We start from the raw sequence: 26,959 nt of genomic DNA on the forward strand, positions 1-26,959 counted from the left end.
ACACGGGAGTGGGAGGGGGATGAGAACATGTGGTGGGCAGCACTTGAGCAAATAGTAAGGACAGTGATACAAATTACTATTGTTTCCAGTGATATGAAATAATTCTTCAACATCTGAGACATCTGAGAAGAAGAGGGTAGGCAAGCATTGATAAAGAACAGGGTGAATCCTCACAGTTCTAAAAAATGTTGATGCCATGATGTCTTTTCCTGGAATCCACATTTTGCATGGTCATGTGGGGACCCATGAGAAGAGGCCCTGCAGATGAGCTCCTGGCTGCATTAAATTTGCCATTTGCAGCCACTTCATTCTTTACTTCATAGAGAATTCGTAACACAACTTTTCTTGATAGAATTATCCTAAATGTAGAGCCACTTTTGAGATAGGGAAATAAAATAGCAGAGAACTATTCTCTTAGTGGCAATTTACCTCATACCTCTCTCCTGCTTCCTGAAATATGTATTTTATTACAAGTCTAGTTGTGGTGAAATTCAGATTCTGGGCCTACACGTCACATGCCCTCTGGCACTGGATGGAGTGAGGCATTAAACACAAACTTCCACATCCCCCTGCTTGCCTTTTGAGGTCTCCTTTGACTTCTCCTCCCTTTTCTTTCCTATACCCCTTACCTCCTATATTAATGCATCATTCTATCTATATGCATATACTGAGCATCTCCTGTGTTCCAGAATACATATAATCTCTGCCTGCAGGACACTTAAGAGCAAGAAAGCCAGACAAAATTGCAGACATTGTGCACAGGAACACTGGTGGCACTGAGGGGCATGAAAAACTTCATGTAGCTTTACCTCTGAGCTACATTTTGAAAGGCAAGCAGAAGTGAAAATAGCCGTGGAGGGGCACTCCCAAAGTGGACATACTCCCTGCCCCAGAGCAGTTGGTCTCATTCCAGCCCCCAGGCACTTGGCTGGAGTTTCCTCCCACATTCTTTTCCCCCAAATTTGCCCATCTCTCAAAGACTCCTTTGAATCCCACCTACTCTGTAGAGTCTCCCTGACTCTATGACTGATGCTCACAAAGACCTTTCCTTATGTGACTGTCTCTAGCACCTTCTTTTCTCTTTCATTTAGCCCCCAGTCATGACTGATACCTGTTTTATACCTTGCCTTCCGTGAGAAAGTCCGTGATGTCTACTTCTGCCTTCTGTTGAGAGCACATGCTTTGCAGTTATTGTTGAATAAATTGAACCTTCACAGAATCTGCTGTCGGTAGCTGGGGATGAACTGCATGTATAACAGACAGAACTCAACACCTGGAGTTGGATGTAGTACCTTCTCAAGAGACGGAATGAAGTCGATCATCTTTAATATCTTTGCACGTCTCAAACTCTGAAGACGGTTGTCCAAGATTTGGGAATTAAGGCCCTTCACCTCTTTCTCATATTGAAAACTTCCCCATGTGGTTCGCACCAAGTATTGCTCTATTTGAATAGCTAGAGCGCCTAATAAAAGCAGCTGGTGCCAGCTGTCATCGTTCACGTGGTGTTAAGTGCTCCTTCTGTAAGCACTAGCAAGCAAGGGTATTTTTGTTTAGCAAGGCTATCATAAAATTAGACAAGCAAACCAGAGCAATGTGTTTGAAAATGTAGCCTATAAATATTACAGTGGAAGGAAGCACATGAGCACATTATCCTTATTACAATCTTATGCTTTAAGGAGAAATGGGGGGGGGGGTTTGCAGCTCTGCAAGAAAAGGGGAGTCTGAATAGCAGCCAGCTCTAGAGAAACATACAGAATGTGTGTGGTGACTGTCAAAGGATGTCACCAGTCTCCTAGTAATAGGATCTGGGAAACGCACCCCCTAGATTCAGTGAGCTCTAAATAGGGTTCTGGAGACTGAGTTGGGAAGGCTTGTGAAATTGTCATTGTTTACCTATTAGAGGTGGGATTTAAAAAAAAATGAGGGAGTGCCAGTGTGTCTGTAACTCTGTCAGCTGTTTATCTGAAAGTGAAGTCATTGAAGATGAGTAAAGTTTCCCCAGGAACCCAGAGAGCACCACCGGAATCGTATACAATCCATACTCTGTCACATTTTTATTTTTTCTCTTTCTTTTTCTGAAATGCCTGGCAGAGACTTAAACAACATTGTTATTATTCATTGGGCTATGTCAAATTCTCTAGTGTTTTCCAACATAGAAAGTTACTTCCAACTTTTGCCAAATGCCATCTAAATCTTCTTTGTAAAAAAAAAAAAAAGTATATATATTTCCATATATATATATATATATATATATATACACACACACAAATATATGGAAGATATATATTTTTTTCTTCTCCTATGAAGTTTTTATCCTACTTGTTTCTATACCATACCTGGAATCATCTAAATTTAGTAGAATTCAACCATGGGATGGGTGCCATGCTAGGCTTTATCCTCTACCAATTGTCTTATTGAAATCTATATTAAATGTTTAAACCATTCTCATTTTATAAAGGAGAGAACTGAGGTTTATAGGTGTTAAATGACTTTTCCAAGATTATGTAGTTAGCAAGTATTAGAAGTTAATGGGCTCCCAAGCAACTTGGAAAAAAAAGGAATAGTGTTGCCCTTTCAGAATTAAGCCAAACATCTCATAGGTCTTAATGGATTATCTTGAAGATACACAGCATCTATTCCAGGCTGAATTATAACCAAATTAATGGCATCAAATGTGTCCCCTGAATTCCCATACTCCTGATGTCAGAGTGAAGGACCATCATGGATCTGACTCCCTAGGAATGGGTAAAACCTATGAGGATGTAATATAAATGTTTGTTTAAATGAATTGAATACTAATTGGACTGGACATCTACTCCCCAGTAGAACATTGTGCAGTGATGGAAATGATCTCTTTTGTGTTGTCTACACCTAATCCTTAGCAGCTACTGAGATCTTGAAGTGTGGATGTTATGACACAGAGAGATAATTTTTAATTTAATTTAATTTTAATAAATTTAGATCTAGATAAGCATGTGTGACTAATGCCCACCGTATTGGATGATACAAGACTAGACTCTCTGCTTGTGTCAGTTCCCACGGAACTACATTTTTTGGTGCTAATTTAGCAACCTAGGACTGCACCTGGGGTAACTCTAAAGATTAGGTGTAGGCCTCAGAATCAAGACCTGGTGAGTGAATGTAATGCCAACCACAGCAGCCCAGGTTGTGTATGACCATGGTAAACCTTTCTGTACCTTTCCGCAGAGACATTTATATCAGAAGAGAAAAGCTTATCACTCTTTGCTTTAATTTCTCCCAAGATCCTGGACAGACAAGTGCTTAACTGTTACTAGTTCAAAATGTCAAAAACTTTATATTATATAAGATATAAGTATACTATGTAAAGTATTCTTTTGCTCTATCTGTTGACCAGTTCAAAGTTACCTTCTAAATAAGGATATACTTTGAGCAAATATAAACTTATTATTTAGTTATATATCATCAGTAAAACATTAGTTTTTTTTTTAAAGAGAGTCTTCACTTTTATTAATTTTTTTTTTCATCTCAAGTATCATAGAACATGCTAGAGTTAGTTACTGACAGATCTCTAAAACCCACCTGCCTGAATCCAAACAATTCAGAGTAAGAAGTAGACCAAGGGCCTACAAAAGCTGTGTGAGTTCACTCACAAATGTGGGTTTGGATCAGTCAGTCTGTCAGAGAGTACTGGCATTAAATTCAGAAATCCTGAAACCATCATTATTCTGGTTTTAAGTTTAACTGACTGACCTAATAGTTTTGCAACCCATGAAGCTTACTGACCTATTGGAAGGGGACATATTGCATAATCTGGTGGATATATCAGGCCTTTTGTCAGTTATACTTTTTGATGTAAATCCACAAATTGGAATTTAGTCCACACCAGTGTCTTGTTAAATTTGTTTGCATGAGTCACAGTACTGGAGACTAATGGTCCTGGTAATCTGGGAAGATTGGATTTCAGGGCTTGCAAGCTGAGACCAACCCTTGGATGGGATGCTTTCCAAAGTAAAGGCCATCCAATGGGTCTCTGTAGGCAAATAGTTGACTTCAACTGAGTATTTGTACCAGCACAAATGGACTCAACTCAAGATTCATACCAGACTGCAGATGCTAACCGAGCACAGTTCCTAGTGCTATCAATGGATTAAAAGCAATCTTGGGGCACCTGGGTGGCCCAGTTTGTTAAACATTTATTTGCCTTTAGCTCAGGTGATGATCCTGGAGTCTTGAAATCTAGCCCTGCAGGGGGCGCCCTGCTCAGCACAGAGTCTACTCCCTCTGCCTCTCACCTGGCTTGTGCCTGCAAGCTCGCGCTCTCTCTCTCTTTCTCTCAAATAAATAAAATCTTTAAAAAATAATTTAAAAAATAATCTTAAGATTTGACCCCAGCCACATTGGAACGTAGCTTCAAATTTTAGAATGCATAAAAACAACTTGAAATACTTTTTTAAAATGCAGATTTTTGGACTCTACAATCCCAGAGATTCTAATTAAGTTTAAAGGAGATGGAGACATGGAATCTGTATTTTATCAAACACCTCAGGAAGTCTGCTGTTCAGTCACTCAGAAATACTGTGTCAGCAGATTAAACAAAGAAATTTCCTTATTTTGCTCATCATAATACAGTCGCATCCAAATATTCTCTACACAGTGGGGGACAACACTCCTAGTTCTGCCTAATGTTAATGGTATTCTCTGAATAACGATTGCTTTGTTCAAATAAGTTTGAGAAATGCTGGAGTAAGTAAAGTTAAATGGGTTTCTTTACTGCAGGATTTCTCAATATGTCATTTGGTGGTAGTGTGTATGTGTGTGTGTGTGTGTGTGTGTGTAAATGTGCACCTTGCATTTACAGGCTATGTAAGAGGGGGATAATTAGAAAAATTTCACAACTTCACAAATATATTTGACCACAAAACCCTTCTTTCCACAGACTACTCACCCACATAATAAACTTTTGGAAATGTGAGTACATCAGACTAAATACCAGGAGGTGGTCCGTACTGGAGACACCATGGCTTCAAAAGCTAACATTAAAGAGAACCAGAAGGTCATAAGCAGATGTTAGCCTTCTTTTTTCCTTTTTCTCAATAAGGCAAATTTTTTCTATTAAGGAAAAAATTCCTTCTAATTTTGATGCCTTGAACTTCTGCTTTTGATTTGTATACTCCCAGATTTACACCCTGCCTTTTACACTTCTGTAATCTTAAATAAGCTGCTTAATATGTGGTCCTCACTTTCCTAGAGATAGTGATAACTGCCTCACAGGATTGTTTTATGGATTAGCTGAAATAATTACTGTGATAGCCTAGCACTAAGTCTAGCACACCAAGTGTACCGTTTAATAAATGGTAGGGAGGTTAACATTCTTTCAGATGTATACATATTCAGGGAAAATTAAGGCAAAGAAGGAAAGAAATAAATATGATTCATTTCCTAAACCCTAGAGCTTGCAGATAGGCTGCAGTATTTGTACCCACCATGATGATGGCTTCAGAGATTCCCAGGGATTCCACGACAGAATTTAGACTCAAAGGTAAGAGACTGCAGCGGATGACTAGTGGTATCTGCCGAAGAAGTACGAGGGAGAGAAAGCAACTTTTTCTTAGCCATCCAGGGAATATTAAACACAGAAATGCCAGGTGGCCCTTGGTCATCTAAGAACTGTCTGCCAGCATGCCATTCAGTTCCAACTGAATAAAAATACAATTGGTGTACAGTTATGGTCTGAACTTTGCAGTGCTGATTACCAGTTTTGAGAAGAGACAGATCACTGTAGGCTTGGAACAAGTGTTCAGTTTTAGGATATCACTTAAGCTGAGCCTAAAATGACAGAAAAGATTGTATTAAAAAAAAAGATTTTATTGACTTATTTGAGAAAGTGAGAGAGAGAGAGAGAGAGAGAGAAGTGGGGAGGGGCAGAGAGAGACAGAGGAGCAGACTCCCTGCTGAGCAGGGAGTGGACACCAGACTCTATAGATCCCAGGACTGCAAGATCATGACCTGAGCCCAAGGCAGCCACTTAACCCACTGAGCCACCCAGGCGCTTTGTTACAGGCAAAAGTAAGAGACATTGAATGCAGGCAGTGTGTGGTTCCATGTGTTAAGATGGGGAACGTGGGCAGTCCTTTAGAGGCCATCTATAATTTTATGTGTTTCAGATCTCTTCTCCTTTATTATCTTCTATTGCTCCTCCTTCCTTCCCTTTCCACCACATATGTCTGTGAAAACTCTGGCAGAGGACCAAAAGCCAGGAGACGAGAACAGAGTGGACTGACCTATCAAGCTGGGCTAAACTGGTGCCCTCTGAGGAGTCCTAAACTTGACATTAGAGAGAAAAGTTCTTTTCTAACAGAGGACAGCTTAGATTGCAAAACTTGGCCATTCACAGCCATACTCCCTGCCTCAGAGGGGTAGTTAGGATGCAGACGGCATGAGGGAAGTCAGCCCGCAGAGCAAAGCAAAGGACAGAGAGCAGTGGATCCATCCTGGTTGTACGCAGGTACACGGGCTCACCTGCTCAGTATCCCCGTTCTCCCTACTGCTTGCAGTTCCGCTCTTAACTGTGTCCTGTGAGCCTGTGTCTCCTCCTTGACTGAGGATGGCTTAAATGCTGAGTATTTTCCACTAAGGTTCTCCTGAATATAAGACATTTCAGATCTTACTTTTCATACTTGTAAGTCAGATAATGAAGAATCTAACAAGCCGAAAGGAAAACAAAAACAAACAAAAACAGATATATAATAATCATAGGAAGGATTCAGTGTTTTCTTTCTTGTTTGTGATATTCTCCAATATCTCTGTGTTCCAGGGTCAAAGCATTTTAGCTGAAATTGGATTCAGGGCCTATGCCCAGGACAGACACAAATTCAGGGACCAAGGAAACTGTTCACGGGCTGTGGGAGGAATCATGGTGCCTACCTGTGGTGGCCAGTGGTTCTACAGCTAAGCAAGGAATGACACTTGAAGGATTCAGGTCTCTGCTGAAGCCCCAGAAACAGAGCTTAACTCAGAGCAGTGGCTGCTCCCTTCCCTCCAGGAAGTCAGGTTTGCTCTGCCAGTAGACAGGACACTGATGAAACTTAAATGAGCGAAGATGAAATGAAATGTGACCTTTTTTAGCAGCTCCTGAGGTTAGCACCAGAGAATGGAAATGTCAGATCTGCATAGACAGGCAAGTAGCAAACTGAGCTTAGCAACTTGCAGACCAAAGCTCTCTGTTCATGTGCAGGGAGAAACATATCTGTTACAAAAAGAAAGAAAGGAAAATACACAGTCTAGGTCTGAGGGAATGAAAAGAATAATGAGTTTATTGACACTTATTTGTGTTCCGCCAGACCTTATTTAGTTTTTAAAATGATTTAGAAATTATTTTTGCCTTGATTTTACTAAGAAGGAAACTAAAGCCCAGAAAAACATAAATAATTTTGAACGTATCAAGAGCCAGAAAATGACAATAACTAAGATTTGAACTTGGATCTCCCTAATCTGAAGTCTGGGTTGTTGGAATGGACCCTGTGCTCTCTGTGAAGAAGCCCACGTTGTCCTTTAGGGGATGGTCCCAGACCAGCCCTCAGTGGTAGCAGGCTCAAAAATGAGAGCCTCTGGTAGAGGCCCTAATTCTCTGGTTCTTAAACAGCAGCTCAAGTTTAATTTGATAGTATGACCTTTAAAGTGAAAAATAGAAGAACCTTATAAACATGCCCACATGGGTCAGCATCCCAGATAATCCAGCCCTGCTGGTATCCTGTCTGTTCATACTCTTTGTGGATTCCAGGGGCCATAGCAGAGACCACAGCAGCCAGGGCCGGCCTTACCAGCCCTAATATCCACTGGAAAATAAAACCTTGGCAGAGTCAGGATAATAAAACTTGAAAGGAGATTGATAAACCCAATCATAACCTGTGTCCTTTTTGTCATGTATCTGAGAGGTTTTCCTTCTTTCTTGTTTTGGCAATGATTTTTTTTTATTATTCTGCCAAATAAAATCATAGGACTATCTGTAAAAGATAAAAGTAATTATTTGAGGATCAAATTAAGTATTTCTACACTTGGTCTGTGAAAACAATGAAGCTCTTTGAGAGATCGCACACTGCAGTCCTGTGTTAGCTTCAGGACTCAGTTTATGTAGCTCTTCTAAATATTTAAAAAATTCTGATTCATATAGGTAAGTAGCTACCAATAGATATAGGTTTTGAATACCTTCCCCTGAAATAGCTGATATTTTCCAGTAAGATTTATCCAGCAGTGTTCCAAAGTTGGTGTAATTTTTCTACTTCAGATTTGTGACCTGTATTCATTCCTTATAAATACAAAAGTCAGATAAATGCATAGTCAGTGTTATTGCTTTCTAGAATATGACATTTTTTTTTTTGATGTCATGTTCATCCATTCACTTGTTCTTGCTGTTATTATGCAGTGGAAAGAACATGTGGCTAGCAGATGTTCCTGAGCTTGGCTGGGCTTAAATGGGTTCATGTGGGTTTAAGTGTAGCAGAGGCCTCCCTTCAGCCACTCTATGTTCTGGGGCCTGAGCAGACCCCAAGGCATCCAGCTGGTGCAGTGCAGCATTCCTTGTCATAGCACTAGTACACTCTTATTCCCATGAATACATAGGGAAGGCAGAAGAAGATTGACATCAAGGTCTCCAGGGTTAACCTGAAGCATAAAACTAGCAAATTGCTGTGCATTGTATTAAAATATGATACAGGGGCACCTGGGTGTCTCAATTGTTAAGTCTCTGACTTCAGCTCAGTTCATGATCTCAGGGCCCTGGGATTAAGTCCTACGTCAGGCTCTGCATGCATCAGGCTCTGCGTGTGTCAGGCTCTGCACTCAGCAGGGATTCTGCTTGAGATTCTCTCTCTCCCTCTCCCTCTGCCCCTCTCTTCACCTTCTCTCTCTCTCTCTCTGTCTCAAATAAATAAATAAAATCCTAAAAAAAAATCTGATACAAAAAAATCTGATACATAACACATTGTGTTTAATTTAAAATTAAAAAAAAATAGAAATATTTGCAAGAAGAGCCCAAGAACTAGAAAAGAGAAAAAAGAAATCCCCCTAATTTGCAACCCCTCTGACCCATCTCTATTGAATGGTTTTGGAACTTGAACTCAACTGGACCCTTGGTATTCACTGCACTTTGAGAACCAGCAGCTCTGGCCCTGTCAGGGAACTTGTCAATGCAGAACCTCAGTCTCTAACCCAAAACTACTGTATCACATTTTAAACAAAATTTAAGCATGGAACCAGACAATAGAATCATTCCTGTTCCTAGTGGGATATGAATGATGGTCTAAATTTTAAGAATAAGGCCATTCTAGTAACCTGGAAAGCTCTATTGTTTGCATTTCCTGATTAATATAACAATTGGGATGTCATCTCCAGGATGCAAAAACAGAATCATTCCACTGGAAGGCACACAAAACCTTCTACCCTACTGATATGTAATAGATAAACCCAGACCAAATTTCTCTCCCATAGGTCTAGAGCCTGTCTGTAAATTGGGTGGTGTGTTTCCATTCCAATGAAGCACTTCTAGGCCATTGAGACAAATGGATTGATTAGGGAAATTCAATTTGGCCTTATTTCATCAAAATGATCCATATCAGGGACACCTGGATGGCTCAGTCAGTCTGCCTTCAGCTTGGGTTGTAATCCCGGGATCCTGGGATCAAGTGTGACTTCTGGCTCCTTGCTTGACAGGGAGCCTGCTTCTCCTTCTGCCTGCTGCTCCCCCTGCTTATGTGCTCTCTCTCTTTCTCTGACAAATAAATAAGTTGAAAAAATGATCCATTTCAGGTTAATAGGTTCCCTTGTGATTTTTTAAAAAAAATGTAATATTGTTATTTGGAGAAAACAGACATTTATCTTTGTGAAATAACCAGGTGGCTATGATTTTTATTAGTTTTGTGGTCTCTGCTTACTTCTCATATTGACAGTATTGGACTAGATAACACTGATATATTCATGAATCAGAACATCCTTTGCTTTGAAGAAATGGCCTTTGAAGAGCACTGAGCCTCTCTTGGCATAAAGTTGAGGTTTGCAGATGAGTGGAAAGAGGACCTTCCCGTTTTTGCCATCAAAAGCCAGGACAGGGAGGAGGTGTGCCCACACTGTGCGTGCTGGGGTCTGTCTGGAAGCTGGGCAGTACTTGGGGTCACTGAGGTGCACAGCAAATTCCTTTGACCACCATTGGTTTGTCCATTATCTGGGGATCTTCTCTGCAATGATTGACATTTGGCTCCCTGCTGTGAACTAGACCCTGGGAAATTTAGGAAACTGACTTCTGACACCTTTCTTTTTATTCACTTAATTCCTTAATGTCTGCATCTGTTGTAATTACAACAAATTTCAATTATAATGAAGATCCAACTGTGGGGGTAAAATGGGATTATGGTAATTGTTAGAATGGAGAGGCATAGAAATAGGTTTCAAAAGCTTTCAGGGAAGCCATCTGACCAAAATAAGATCAATGCAGTTGGCTGCTAATTAAAGCAAACAGACAAAGGAACGCGACCTAGCTGATTTTTAATGTATGAGCTTCATTAAAAGGCTTACATTAGTCAGCTTGCATTTTGAGGACTATTGAAATGTTTTGTTCTTTTTGTCTCTAAGGAAAGCATATAGAAATTGAAACTGACTTTCAACTGTATAAAGAAGGGATGAGAATTCTTAAAAAGGGAAGTAACTCAATGGAGCATAAATACATTCAGGCTCGTTTATAGGTAGCCATTTATCTGAACATTTGGGAATTTCAAAGGCCTGCCAATAGATGTCCTATTCATTTCAATCTGTTATGGGGAATGAGGAAGAGGAAAATTTCATACTGAGGAAAAAATATTTCTGTGGGTGTTTATAGAAATACACTGAGTTTTTTTTTAGGCTGATCTAAACAGATGACTTCCTCTAGCTATGTTCAGGTTGGGGATTTTTTTGTGGGGTGTACATGTGTCTAACAGTGTATGTGTTTAAATAACTGTAATAGAAGGGTAGATAATCAGCAACACAGTTAACCATTGTGCAGATTTTCTTAGACACAAGACCCTTTCCTTTTAATTTTTACAAGAGACTTAAAATTACATGGATCAATAGAGGGCCATAATGAATGTGATCATTAGCAGTGTATTACCAGGTGGGCTTTCTTCCAAGGAGCAGAGGCTTCACCCACTGAATTTTATTTTCAGACTTTAACAAGGGAGGTAGAGTTAGTTAGACCTTGATTTGAGTGCCTGCTTTGTGCTGGTGGGTGACCTGGAGCTCTCTGAGCCTCTGTGGCTTTATGCAGAAAACCAGATTCATTCACCTGAACCTCTTCTCTTGTCCATCTGATCTCCTGCTTTGGCTAAGAATGCACTGGGACAGCCTGACTCACTCTTCTTCTTAGAGACCATTTCTTAAGTGAATGACCTTCTCTTTGCTGCTGTCTAATGGCAAAATAAAATGTGAATGTAAGCCCATGTATATGTTTATTTCCAGTTTATTATAAAGCCATGACCAACCCAGAAATAAAAAGTGGGATGGTACTTTTATGCCCACATTTAACTACTATTAACAGATTACTGATTTGGACCATTTCTTTCTAGATCTTATTTTCTCTTCAATGAGGGCAATAACAGCAGAAGCTACACATGATACTCTGCAATGTGCCTTCTGTAATTAATAGTATATCCTTACATATCGATGTATGGACTCATTTTAATTGCCTCATAACATGCCATAGTATGGAGGTGCATCGTTTCTTCAGCCATTCCCCAAATGGGGGACTATGTTTCCATTTTTTAAGTTGTTGATAGTTATAATAATTTTACATATATATTTTAAAAAAATTGTATCTCTTTATTTGAGAGAGAGGAGAGCATGAGAAGAATGGGGGAGGGGCAGGGGGAGAGGGAGAGAGAGAGAGAATCTCAAGCAGACTCCACACTCAGCATGAAGCTTGACATGGGGCTCAATCCTACAACCCCAAGATCATGACCTGAGCCAAAATCAAGTATTGGATGCTTAACTGACTGAGCTACCCAGGGGCCCTAGTAATTTTGCATATATCTTTGTGCATGTAAGAAAGTATTTCTGGGGCATTATTCCAAGAAGTGGAATTGATAAGTCAAAGTACATGTATAATAAAAATTTTGGAAATGCCACCACATCAGTGGCAATGCCCTTCACAAGTTCCACAAACAGCAAGGAACATAACAGGGAAACACTTCAAAGGCCATAGAGGAACAATGTGTAAAATAAGAAAAAATACTCAGAAAACATAAAGAAAATCAAAAGGACAACTATCTAATATATTAAAAATAATGTAAATTAAAGGAAGTAATGTTTTCTTTTTTTCCCTTGGACACTTGCAAATTAAGGAAAATATAATGAAATCAAAGGATGGCTAGTTTTAAAAAGACAGATTCACCTCACTACTGTTTAGGGGAGATGAGGGCATCTGGGAGGAGAATTTGGTTAACAGAGTGAACCTAAAATCCATTGTTTTCAACCAAAAAGTACTCACTAATGTGATGGAGACACAGAAGAGAAGGAAGTAGAGAAGGAATTCAGTGCTTACTTAGCAAAGGGAAGCTGCCCTCAGGGTGAGGCTCAGGGTCCTGTGCAGAGCCTGTGGACTACACGGTGCTCCCCCATAAAGTGGATTAGGAAGGTAAAACTTAAAGCCTGAATGACCAGCCAACACAGGTGTGATGAAACTGTGGTATGCACAAAGGAGGACTTTTTTATGCAGATAAGATGCTTTGTAAGGTTATTTTAGTTTCAAAGAGTGATACTGAGTTTCTTAAAATTATAAACTCAAAATCTCGTTTTTTTAGTTTTCTTTTTTATTCTTTAAAAAATTCAGTTTATAAAACTGTATTCTATTAAGTCTAGCGAGTATTAGAACTCAGGTCTAAAAGCCCTTTGAATAATGCTTAAGCCCTTTTGTGGATTTAGTTACTTAAATACCTTCAAATACATTAAACTTCATTTATGAAATGATTGATTTACTTTTCAAGTTGTACAATTTATGGCATCACAAGAGAGAATGCCACAAATATTTCTAAAAGTTAAGTATCCAGGAAATGAACATTTAACTTTGGGGAACTGAATTTGTCTTAGATGTCCTAGGAAGATTTTTAAGGTCTAAATCAATTATACTTCACTATTTATTAATTTAAAGATTTTATTTATTTATTTGACAGAGAGAGACACAGCGAGAGAGGGAACACAAGTAGGGGGAGTGGAGGAGGCTTCCTGCTGAGCAGGGAGCCCCATGCAGGGCTCATGACCTGAGCTGAAAGCAGATGCTTAATTACTGAGCCACCTAGGTGCCCCTGTTCTTCGCTTTTTAAATTGGAGTTTGCAAGACATATTAAATAGGCCAAATTCCCTTAAAAATTAGAAATACCAAAGAACCTGAAAAAAATATATAACTAAGGGTTAACATTTGTTAAATTAGGCTGGTGAGCACATCAATTGTTTTTGTTGATTTTGGGGGACCGGGCTTCCATGTGTGTCAAATACACAGAATTAAAGGAAAGAAAATCCAAAAAAAAAAAAAAAAATTACAAATACCGAAGAACTGTTATTTTTTTCCCCCAAAGTTTATTATAATCTTGCTGCAAGAGAATGACCTATCTCAGACAAATTCAAAGATCCATTCTTGGGGCGCCTGGGTGGCTCAGTGGGTTAAAGCCTCAGCCTTCGGCTGAGGTCATGGTCCTGTGGTCCTGGGATCAAGCCCCGCATCGGGCTCTCTGCTGGGTGGGGAGCCTGCTTCCTCCTCTCTCTCTGCCTGCCTCTCTGCCTACTTGTGATCTCTGTCTGTCAAACAAATAAATAAAAATCTTAAAGATCCATTCTTGGCAGGAGCTGTCTTGAAGACAATTTTTTGGGGGGGAGGGGCTATCAAAGATATCCCTCGTAAGACTGAATTTTTAGAAAATAATAATTATTATTACACTCCTTGACTTGTTACAAGACTGTTTAAGTTAGGTTCCTTTTGAAGTGGACCGTCAACCGACATTGGTCTTTATCCTATTAAAGTCCATTATAAATATGTTTAAGCATTTTATCAAAGTCAAGAATATTAGTTTCTTCACAGGAAGACATAGATTATATCATATAGAAGTTTCTGGCTGAGATCATCTTTGGGACCATTTTTCTCTCTCAATACCTTATTCCTTCTTAACCCCCAAGCATTAATACTGAGGTTTTGATTGTCATAAACTTTTGTTACTAAATTCAGAAATTTGGAGGACTAAAAATTCCGTGTTAAAAGAGAACACTAACTATGCTGAGTGATGGAGATGTGAGCACAAGCTTGGTTAATCCCGGTGGAACACCCCGAGAGCTGTGTACATGTGAGTGTTCAGTCAATGGCTCCAGGACATCCTGGCAGGCTGGCCATGAAGCCCGTAGTCCTGCATTCAAAGGCCAACTTTGGATCCTGAGTTTATTTTCTGTTTTGCTGAATAGACCTTGATGGACTTCTGCATTTTTCTCTATTTGTAGGATTATACAATTACAAAGTTTATTTTAAACATTATGTCATTAATATTTAGATTGGTCAAATAGCTTTGTCTAGCTTGGGATAACATACATTCTACCAAAAGCAGGCACAGACTAGAAACAATCACATTAACTCATATAGGCTTAAGAAATGTAGAGGGAGTCTCCATCATCTGGAGAAAAAAAAAAAAAGGAAAGGAAAGAAATCAGAGCAAGAGTAGGGTAGGGACAGGGGCTATCCTAGCAGTAACTTTATTTGAAGAATTTCTTATTTTAAGAATTCAACAATTTGGTTGTGAAAAGAAGTTGAAAATAGAATCAAAATCTCTTTTCCCTGCTCTTCATCACTGAATTTATAGAATTTGTAGACTGAATTATATATCATTATGCTAATTATATAATAAATATGCCTTTATTCTCTAGTTCAGGTTTATTTATTGTCAATTGACCCATTTGTCACTATCTTTCTATGCTCTAACCTCACAGCTCCTAGTTTGCTAATGACTTTCTGGAATCAGTGGTAACTATATGAAGGCCCCTCCATCCCACTCTTCGCAGAAGTGGTGCCTTAATGCACGCTCAGAGTTCACCTTTAAGGAGGTGCATCATCTGGCATTTGGCAGACAGAGGATGTATGGTGCTTGGGAACACAGGTTTCAGTGACAGGTAGCATAGCTCACGTTCCTGGCTCTGTCAGGAAGTTGTTTACCCTCCTCTTGTCTTTCTTCTATTATTAAACAGGGGAAATAAAACATTAAAACAACATCTCAGACATGATGGTGAGCACATGTCAAAGTTTCATTTTAGGTTGTTCGTAAGAGGAAAGTTTTTGGTGGATGTGTTTTGTAGGAGATTAGCTGTGAAAACAACGTTCCGTTAAACGCCATTAGGATAGTCACAAGGCTAGCTAAAGGTCATTGCGTTTTGCAGTACCTTGTTAAAGGTAACAATAATCAAGGTGAAGGAAAGTGTCCTGATCATGCTGAAGGCTTTTTTTGTTAAACCAAGTGCACCTAAAGAGAGCACATCCATCCAGGTCCAGCTGCATATGAAGGATCATTAGAAATTTAGGAGATAGGAATTCTGAGTGCTTATCTCCTAACAATTTGAATTGAGGGCCTTACCCCTAAGATTGTGACAGAGCTCTCACTCTTAATGGGCTTTTCTTACTCTGGTAGCCCCTCCACTGTTCTCTTTCTGGGTCATGCCTTCAGTGCCTAGTTTATGGCAAGTGAAAAAAGAAAGTACCAGTTTAAAGAAACTGATTAAAGACTATGGAAATTATACTCATAAAACTGCCCTTGTTAAATAAGCATATTGGGGTTATACATCTTTTATTTTGAGTGTCAGCTTTACAGATGAGTTTTTCTAATCATAGTATGTATTGAACCAAAATGAACCAAGCTAGAAGCATCCATTCTTTTTTTTTTTTCTCCTCATTTTAGGAATATTAGATTGTCCTTTACCAAAGCACTCTTTTTGTCTTTCAGAAATATATCATTTTCTTTAAAGTGACCACAAGCAATGAATTTCTATCCTACACTTTCCTTGGTAAATTGAGTTTATTAACACTTCAATACAAAGTCTATGTGAGGCTTCTTAAGGATATGTTCAAAATGCCCAGATATTTCTTACTGTTTTCCCCAAGACGTCTCCTACGATATGCTCAGCTGAATTTGGAAATCTTCATTTTTAAAATATTTTAAAGTACAGAATAGAGGGAGAAATGTGTGTTTTCATTTCTTTTTGTATTTATAGAATTCTGTTTTACAAAGAGTTAAGATTCCATTACTTGAAAATCACAGAATCCCGGTTTGAGCCAGCCTGAAAGGAATGGGGGTTTCTCTAGAAAGATCTCAGGTTATCTCACAGCATGTGATACAGAGTAAAAGAGCCAGCCCTCAGGAAGTTCAGGGGTGCAACCAAATCTTGGAAACAACAGGAACCAGCCACACAAGTTCTATCAGGACTCTCCATCTGTCTTTTCTGCTGCACTCTGCACCCCAACATTCTCTCTCTCTCTCTCTCTCTCTCTCTCTCTCTCTCTCTCCCTTTCTCTTTTACAACATGTAAGTTTTCTTCTTGTGGCTGAAAATGTGGTCCCTTAGAACTTCTGAGTTTTCTACTTGATAGCTTCAGCCATTAAAAAGAGTCCAACCTAAAACTCCTTGGCACCAAAACCAACAAGTTACAGGATTAAATGCCTACCAACCTGGCTTTGTTCAACTTTCCATCTTTTTTCTTTTTTGAAATATTTATTTATTTGAGAGAGAGAGAGAGAGAGAATACATAGCGGGGAGGGACAAGGGAAAGAGAGTTTTCAGCAGACTCCCCACTAAGTGGGAGCCCTACAATGGGGCTAGATCTCACAACCCTGAGATCAGATCTGAGCAGAAACCAAAAGTTAGATGCTCAACCAACTGCACCACCTAGGTCCCCTCAGCTCTCCCTCCTTAAAGCCATTAACTTTATGTTAGGGAAGGAAGAGGAGCTAATAATAGTATAATTTGCCAATCATGGAGTGCCAGTGAGTTGTATGTGTGTGTGGGTCTTTATTTGGTATTGGGGGAAGGAGAGTGGAATGGAGTTGGATAGGGATAAAGACAGGAGTGTGTGGACAGTTCCAGAGGGAAAATCTATCGAGAAAATGCATTGCAGGAGCAGCATAATTCAGAAGCAGGGAGGTGCTTGGATATAAGAGAAGAAAGGTATAGGGTGAGTGGGTTTTCATGAGCTAGCCCCATAGGCTTTCCCTCAGGACATACCCTGAGGCAGAGGTCCTTGCTTGGAATATGTAGATGAGGACACTGATGCTTCAAGGTTCTGTAACTCCCCACAGCACAAGGTTAGTCAGGGAGAGGGACTTTGGTCCATCTCAGTGACAAATCTGTTTCTTACTCTTTTTTTCTTTTTTTTTACCAACTGGGAATGGGAATCAAGAGGAAGGATAAAATCTGTATTAGGGAAGGCACCCCTTGTTTTTGTTTATGTATTGATTGGTTGATTTCTGTGAACGTGTTCCACAGAAAATTTACTGGTTCTTTTTTCCCCTCTTCTGTTCTTTAAGCCATAGTTGGGTACCATGGAGTCACCAATATGCTTTCCCCAAACATAAGCTCTGTCAGCACAATTGTATGTTTGCTGTGCTGAGCAGAAAACTTCTAATAATGTCTGAACATATGCAGGAATATTAGTTTCTGAGCTTTGAAACAATCATTGCTGGAGGGTTTCCTACCTATATAGGACATTAAGGATAAATCATCTTACTTTTGCTTGCCTCACATTCTCAGAGGCTACACAATGAACCCTTTTATTATATTAGACTACTTCCATAACCTCATTGTTCACACCCCCTCCCTTTTTAAATCAGTGGGATTTTTTCCCCCTATAAAGATTATTTCAAGAATTGCAGTATTTATCACTGCTTTTAATCTTAATTTTATTCATTGTAAGTATTGAGCACTTGCCAGGTTATTTCTTGGTCACAACAGTGCCTGCCTGCCATGTAGATATTTTATTTTATTTTATTTTTATTATTTTTTTTTTATTCATCCTTTCTTTTCTTTTTTTTTTTTTTTAACAGCTTTATAAACATATATTTTTATCCCCAGGGGTACAGGTCTGCAAATCGCCAGGTTTACACACTTCACAGCACTCACCATAGCACATACCCTCCCCAATATCCATAACCCCACCCCCCTCTCCCAGCCCCCTCCCCCCATCAACCCTCAGTTTGTTTTGTGAGATTAAGAGTCACTTATGGTTTGTCTCCCTCCCAATCCCATCTTGTTTCATTTACTCTTCTCCTACCCCCTCAACCCCCCATGTTGCATCTCCTCTCCCTCATATCAGGGAGATCATATGATAGTTGTCTTTCTCCGATTGACTTATTTCGCTAAGCATGATACCCTCTAGTTCCATCCACGTCGTCGCAAATGGCAAGATTTCATTTCTTTTGATGGCTGCATAGTATTCCATTGTGTATATATACCACATCTTCTTTATCCATTCGTCTGTAGATGGACATCTAGGTTCTTTCCATAGTTTGGCTATTGTAGACATTGCTGCTATAAACATTCGGGTGCACGTGCCCCTTCGGATCAAGTGCTCCATATCACTCGGCATCAGGGAAATACAAATCAAAACCACCATGAGATATCACCTCACACCAGTCAGAATGGCTAAAATTAACAAGTCAGGAAATGACAGATGCTGGCGAGGATGTGGAGAAAGGGGAACCCTCCTACACTGTTGGTGGGAATGCAAGCTGGTGCAACCACTCTGGAAAACAGCATGGAGGTTCCTCAAAATGTTGAAAATAGAACTACCCTATGACCCTGCAATTGCACTGCTGGGTATTTACCCTAAACATGTAGATATTTTAAATCATGTATGTAAGAAGTGAAGATAATTGCCCAAAGACACCATGCAGTGAATAGCTGAGCTGGTATTTGAACTCAGATATAAGTGACCCTCAAGCCCATGATCTCTGTCCAGAAGATAGGAGCATTGCCTTTACTCCCATTACCTCAAGTGATACTTGACATCTATTCTTCCTATCAGTTTTGCAGTGCAATATATTTGGTTTGCTTTGTTGTGACCATGCTTCATATCTCAGATTTTCACTTAATCCAGTCTCTGTCTGTTATAATCCTTTTTGCTAACTGTTTGCTGTAGCTTTATGATAGCCCATGCATTTTATGTACCACAAGGTCCCTAAGAAATTTTCCAGTATTGGACATTATATTTTGAGATATATGCTTAAGATAGAGCCATTTAAGTGTGATTGTGGGGTCAAATTCTACAAATGATTTGGAGCATTTTTAATATGTGTGGTGAAAATATTTTTCAGAATAGTCATACTGTTTTCATTGTAAGTAATAAAGGCTTTATTTTAAGGTGGGTGGGGCTGGCATTCTTTTAAATGACAGAATTTCCTTGCGTGTTACATGAGCAGGTACCATCTTTTCAAATTTCATGTGTAGTTTAAAATAGATTCCTGGCCATCACCCAAAAGAGAGTCATGAGGACAGTGACCTCAATTATCTGCCCCCTTTTCACTTCCTTTTAAAAATGTAGAACCTTTCCAAAATGTAAAACCACAATCTTTGCACACTTTATTCTATAGTAAATGAAAAATCATATAGATTCTGACCACTTCAAATTAACTTTAAGTCAATGGCAACTTGCCCCAATGTTGAAATGCTTAACGTAATTGCCTAAATCAGCTCTGATCCTTTCATTACATAGTAGTGCTAGTAGGATCCACCCTGTGTGATAAAGCTATAGAATTATTTTGCTGTTGCTCAAGTCTGATTTAGGCATAGACATACAGCAGACCAATTTCTACTATCAATTCATGCAGCTGGATATTAGACATTTTTGTTTTTTCCCCTTCATTTCAGTTGAGTTGGTTTATTTTGTTTGCTTTTGCTTTATCTCCTGTTAGGTGTTTGCCAAACTACTGTGAACATGGGGGAAGCTGCTCCCAATCCTGGACTACCTTCTACTGTAACTGCAGTAACACGGGCTACACGGGCGCCACCTGCCATAACTGTGAGTAGTTACGATTTACCCACAGAATGAGCAAACATCCAGGAATACCAGTGTTAACTTTAGGATGCATTCAAATGGGGCAGGTACTTTTTGTCATTCATTCAACATGTGTTTCTTGAGAGGCTGTCATATATGCCCGTTCCATGGTGGCCATGTGAGACAGATAAATGGATACGAGCCATATCCTATGGAATTTATGGTTTGACAGGAACACAGGAAATGGAATAAGTATTGGAGGCACAGATGAGATGATGTGCATGGGCCCACAAAGGAGAGCTACTAAGTCAAGTACATTGTTTACATGGGCTCAGTTGTGCTGCTCTAATAAATAATATAACATCTCAGTGGCCTGAGTAACCAGTGGTTGTGTCCTGCCTGTGTTATGTGCTCATCTTCCATTGGCAGAGGTCCCTTTCCCACTTTGTTCTCATTCTGGGATGCTCACAGAGGTTCCATCACCTAGAAGGTTGCCATGGCAGAAAGAAGCAATAGGAAGCATGTGCTCACTATTGAAAGATTCTGCTGGGAAGTGGCAAACATCACTTCCACTCACATTCTGTTGGCCAAGTAGCATCACAGGGGCATACTTGAATTCAAGAGGAGGGGAAGTACAGTTTTGCCATGGGATCAAAGAAAATAAAACCAGCATATGGTGCTAAGTGCAGAAGACAGCACGCCCGTGTTAGGGAGGCTTCATATAGAAGACCTGAGCTGATCTTTGGTAAGAATGCTACAGAAAAAGAAAAGCAAAAGCAAACTGAATTTCTAAGTGATTTCATGTGGCTGGAGAGTCCTGACAATGAGGAGAAATAAGAAGAGATGAAGCAGGGAGCAAGGCAGACTGGAGCATACAAAGAGCCAGGGGTGACGAGTAAAAACTAAATGAATAGCATGAGCCCCAATTACTGTAATTTTATACTCTCGTTGGAGTCACCAAACAAAAACACATGCCAAAATAGAGGTTTGTCATTTAGAGAATTGTGTGTCAAACTGTGTGAAGTGAACTGTGAGTGTAATTTAGAAAGACATAATCTGAAGGTGCTGGCTATTGTTGTAGAAGATTTCATCGGAAATGTGAGTTGTGAAATTGACTTAGGAGGTAGGAGAAGGACCTGCTAGGGAAAAATGTAAGAACAAAGCCAAGGAGCTGCTGAAGACTATAGTGAGGTCCACTCGGAGCAAACTTGCCAGGGCTTCTTAAGTTCCTGGAATGGCACTTACGGATTCAGAAAATGGATGGGAGATGTCGGCAGGGCTGAGATCAGACTCTGATCCAGGATGGGCAGTGTCATCACTCTCATCCCTGAAGACCTCTCAGCCATTCTATGGCCTTTCTTTGATTTGCAAGACTAATTGACCAATGATGCCCACAGAGCTATCTAATCCAATCAGAGAAGACATAGCCCAAAGGTCATCACGGGAGGATGCTACTGCTGTTGAATGCCTATGGAAATGAAAAGCAGCACTTAGCTTTAAAATGAAGTCTATTACTTAAAGTCTATAAGTGTGGAGCCTATTCCAGAAATATTGTCCTTAAATAGCCCAGAACAATCTATGCATGCACAGACACATTGTATGATGCATACAGTACTGTCCAGATTGCCAACCCAGTGCTCTTGTAAGAAGCACAATGACAACGAGAATAGCCATCGATGTAATAGTGAGGACTTCGAAGGAGATTTAAATCAAAGCTACTCAATTTTTGGCCAAATCACATGACAACAAGTCTAAGATTTTTCAAGCTGATTCTGTTCACTTTCTCCTGAAGTAATTTAACACTAATCTGAGGGGTTCATCTCTATGGATACTCTTCTTTCATTTTCTCCATCCATTAAGGCTAAAAATAAAATATTTCTAGCTTTTTAAAAAAAAGTGTGAAGTTGAAAATCAATGGAAGTGAGGTGCTGATTTTTAAAGGAACACTGTCAAAGGTGATGAGCAGGAGACTCAACACGCAAAGTCTTAAAAAACAATACCATTCTGTTTTATAACACCTTCTGATTCCCCTTGCTGTGAAATTGCTCAGTGTATATGCCATAGGTCACAACACTGTTAAACTCTTTCTTCCCTTCTGGGCACCCAGCCAGGAGAAATCAGAGGTACCTGGGTGGCTTTGAGGTTTGGCAAACACACCTGGTATACCTGTGTAATTCAGGAATTTGTCACTCTCTAACTCATTTCTCTCCTTTCCCCAGTTTGGAGAGGACCATTGTTTCGAATCAGATTTATAAACTAATTGATTCAAGGAACATTTTCCTGACTGCAAAAAGCACATGCCCCTGACATGGGACATAAGAGATGAGAGCTGCCAAAGTGCAGAAGACAAAAGAAAGATTACCCTTGGATAAAACAAAAGCAAGTTCACAGCTCCACTCTTGTAGAAATGACAGTGTCCTTGGTGTGTTGGTGCATACTTTCTGAAGCAGTCATCCACAGTCAGAACACTAAATAAAAGGAGCACCTAGGTGGCTCAGTGGGCTAAGCCTCTGCCTTTGGCTCAGGTCATGATCTCAGGGTCCTGGGATTAAGCCCCACATCGGGCTCTCTGCTCAGTGGGGAGCCTGCTTCCTCCTGTCTCTCTGCCTGCTTCTCAGCCTACTTGTGATCTCTCTCTCTCTCTGTTAAATAAATAAATAAAATCTTAAAAAAAAGAACACTAAATAAAGTCTTCAGATTTATAAGACATTTTTCATACTATTTAAGACTGATGATTTCTTGAGTATTCTTAGTCTTCTGTCTCTTTAAGCCCTTCAAGGTGTGTTTTATTTTTTCGTTATAGTTGCTTACAAGTGAATGTGAGCCAACAGTGTTGAGGACAGATAGGATTACCCTCTTTCTGTCCAGCCTTTGTGGATAAGAGATGAGTCTGGGTGAGGGGTAGAGTATGATAGACTCTAAGAAATAGCAAAATGAGAATTCCCAAAGTCTCTAGGCAGAGCAGGTTGTTGTTAAAAGTAGATATATCATCATTCCCTTTCAATTTTCTTTCCTCCTTACCTGATGACACATAAAGAACTTGGATGTACAAGTTAGATTACTTTTCAAACACACTTTACTCAAAACCACCTGTTAAAGAAGGAGGTGGTGAGTGTATGGACAATTCCTACCCAATCTGGCAGCCTCCTCATATGAGGAGGAAACGTGAGACTCTCACTTATCCCACAAACTGTCACTGAACACTATTATGTCATTTCTTTATGTTGTTTTGGTTAGGAATTTTCTTCTCTACGTTGCATCCTATTCTCCAGAGGAATAACTGAAGGTATACCAATATTCATAGTCCAAATAAGTCCTATCAACCCAACTAGCAATTAGAGCTTTCAGACGACCAGAAATGGTTACTATGGTTCTTGGTTTTACATAGTGTGCAAGTTTAGAAGGTTGTGTAGTAAATGTCAAAATTCTAAGTATTTAGGGCATATCCTACTCTAGGTAATCTATGAATCTAAGTTAATATTAAAAGGAAGAGACTCTGATTATAGAGCTTAATGCATAATAAATCTGCAACATGATGATAAAATGAGATGGATATTACTATCTCCATTTTATAGAAGAACACACTGAGGCCCAGAAAAGTTATACACCTTCCTTAAAGGTCACAGAGCTAGTGAAGATGGGACTTGAATGGGTGGAATCTGGCTTTGATGCCAGAGAGTTAAGCCCTCTATCTTTTTAATTTTTTAAATACTTATTTGTTTATTAGAGAGAGACCACAAGTACAAGTTGGGAAAGTGGCAGAGGGAGAGAATCTTCAAGCAGACTCTGTGCTCAGCTTGGAGCCCAACATGGGACTTGATCTCATGCCCATGAGATCGTGACCTGAGTCGAAAGAGTTGGAAGCCCAACAAACTGGGCCAACCAGGTGCCCCACGCTCTGAATCTTATTTCCTTCCTCCAACAAGTAAGAGGACAGTTGCAAACCTCTTGATAGAATTTCGTGATGGGATATCCATGACTTCCTTCATATCGCTTGATACTGTAATTGCTCATACAGTTCTACAAGACTGAGAGACAGGAAGTTTTTGTATTCTAGAATAATTATGCAATCATCATGAGAAAGTAAGATGAATTACCACTTGGTAGACAGCCAAAATTAAAATGAATATTAGAAATAGGGAAGCCTATTGAAAACAGGCAAGAACCAAAACATGATAGTAGGAATATCTATGTTATATTTTGGAACACTGCATATGTTTCCTGGTTCAAGAAAAGACAAGTAAATAGCTCTCTTCATTAATTCCCACAGCCCAAATGATATTCCTATGAAGCACTTTCCCTTAGGGGAAATCTGAGCTCACTTCCCATTATAACAAAGCTTTTTATTTGGTATTGCAATGTCTATAATACCACTTTAATGAATACATAATAAATAATCTATTCAATGATTTTATTCAAATATTTTCATATTTTTTCCCTTTTTTGGGGGGGGGAGAGGAGACCTGTGTTGTTTCTGAATATTTATTATTATAACCAGCACTGTAGCAGCACTCATGTGCTTAAATAATTTAAAAATCCCTCATGTTCTATTTTTTTCTTAGAATGCCTTAATAATGACATTACTGACTCAAAGATTAGTGTTAAGGATCTTGAGTCATATTTTCAGCTTGCTGTCCTAAAGTTCTGATACTGTTTGTACTCTGATCACTATTTTCTGATATCTTGTTTTACCTCCTCTTCCAGAATTTACTATAACTTATGAAAGAGTTACACATACATTTTTACCAAAACATTTTACATATTGAAATGGAAATTATTACTGACTCTCTTGATGAGTTCCAGATTTAAAAAAAAAAGGGGGGGTTTGTTTGTTTGTTTTGTTTTGTTTTTAAGTGATTTATACATAAGATTGTCTCTGCAGAATTTTATTTCATCACTCAGCAAGTACCTTTTGAAAGCATATCTGGTGTCATAACTATGTTATTTGGTGATTCCCATTGAGTGGACTCAATAAGTGATAGAGTACTTACTTATCATCTTCTCTATGTGTTCTATTGAGTGGAATTGTCCTCCATCTTCTCACTATGTCTGATGACATTCACATGGGCCCTTTTCAGGATCTCTTCACCATTTCCCAGCCTGTGTTAATCCCTTTTCGCAGTCCAGACTCTGGCATCCTAACAATGCCTTTTAGCTCACTTTGCAGTTGGGCAAGAGGATATCAGCTTTCTTCCTCTCCCAAGCTTGATATAGTGCTTCTCCCATTGGGCAGTCAGTAGTTGGGTATTGATTAGGAGCATGTCAAATTGTCTTGCTATCAGACTCTACACTAATCATCACAGAGGGATAACACTTTTGCTGTTTTAGCAGTAGGTAAATTGTCCTCTAACTGTATGGCATTTTGTAGTTGGGAGTGGCAGGTTGGAGAAGGTAGGGGATTCTGGTATTAAAAGGTTTATTTAAAAGCATCACTTACAGCTCTTAACTCAGTGTAGCTCATATCCTAATATTATCTTGTGGGCTTCTTATCAAGATCTAAAAAAAATTCATCTTCATGCTTAACCCCCAGTGCCTTCTGCAGATATTCCCAGCTACAACTAGACGCCTAAAGGAGAAGAAAAAAAAATAAATAAGAGTAATGAATTGTTGAATCCACACCCTGCTTCATTTTATGACACTAACCACAGTCTTAAGTGTCATCATTATTTTTATTTATGTTAACTCCCCTACTGAGACTATAAACTCCTTTAGAGAAGGAACTGTGTCTTGTTTATATTTGTACTAAACATATCCAAGGAATTGTTGACATAAAGAACATACCATGTAATTGATGAGGTAAACAATTAAGTGGGAAAGGGTCGTTCAGTGTGCCATTAGCTGGAGACGCCATAAGGACAGGGTGGTATCCAGATCTTTTCTGTGTCTCCAGCACCTTGTTTAATACCTGACACATAGTAGAAAGCTGCTGTTTGTTGTGTGCACTGATGGATAAATGAGAGATGTGCACACACTAGTGGTGAGTTCCTGTGGTAAAGGCATTGTCACTTTCCAGGGAGGTGGGAAAATTTTCTCAGCAATTTACCTTGGAGCAGAACCTTAGAGGATGAGAAAGAACAAGAGCCAGGAGGAGGAAGAGTGAGGAGGACTGCCCAAATGCAACAAAGAGAGGATTGTCCAATGCCTAGCATGGCAGAGTCTAAGGTGCAATGGGGAAAGATGGAAAGGCAGGAAATACAGCGAGTGAGAGGATGGGTGATCATTTCAGAAGGAGCTTGCCTCTCTGTTGCGCATTTAGGAGCCAGGCACAGTTTGGTGGTTTTGCTTTATTTCTGGGGAATGACTTGCTAATACTTATTTTGTTGTTGCTTGTGTTTTGCTTATCGGGTTCTTTTTTTTTTTTTTTTAAGGGAATTATAACTGCGATGGTTTTGTAAAGTACACACTGAAGTTAGGAGACGAGATGTTGGTGCAAGGAAAGATACTGGATGCTCTTTGCAGTTGTGTGGACAACAAATGATGAGAGTCAGAGCAAGCTAGAAAAGAAGGGACCTGACTTGAAAGGCATATCTAAAATTGGATCAAACAGACTTGAAGATGAACGAATAGAGCAGAGAGAAGGATGACTTTTAGCTTTTTAGTTTGGAAGCCTTCATGAATGAAGAATGTAGTGACTAAGTTCCCAGATCTGCCTGACCCTGAAAGCTTCCTGTCAAATCCAGACCCTACAACTTACAAGCTGTATAACCTAGGGCATTAGTTCTGTGTGCTTTAACTTCATTATTTGTGATATGGGGCTAATAATGGCAGTCATGTAATGGAAATATCATGAGGATTAAACAAAATAATCCCCCTAAAGTAGTTAACCCAGTGCCTGGCAAATGCGAAAGTACCCCTTCCACATGAGCTGCTATTCGAACAGATAGAGGAGGAGATTCACTGGATGCTGTTATCGGTTCTGCTTGGGAAACAGTGTCAGCCTGGA

The 26,959-nt window shown here is 39.5% G+C and overlaps 1 protein-coding gene across 1 annotated transcript in view; it reads left to right on the forward strand.

The window, feature by feature from the left end:
- CNTNAP5 (contactin associated protein family member 5) overlaps positions 1 to 26,959 on the forward strand; it is an 847,743-nt gene that overhangs the window by 468,603 nt on the left and 352,181 nt on the right. Inside the window, exon 11 of the mRNA XM_047722671.1 lies at positions 19,934 to 20,040. Coding sequence (XP_047578627.1) covers positions 19,934 to 20,040 — 107 coding nt within the window. The remainder of the gene's footprint in view (positions 1 to 19,933; positions 20,041 to 26,959) is intronic.

Source organism: Lutra lutra, chromosome 3 (assembly GCF_902655055.1).
Source record: "Lutra lutra chromosome 3, mLutLut1.2, whole genome shotgun sequence".
NCBI lineage: Eukaryota > Metazoa > Chordata > Mammalia > Carnivora > Mustelidae > Lutra > Lutra lutra.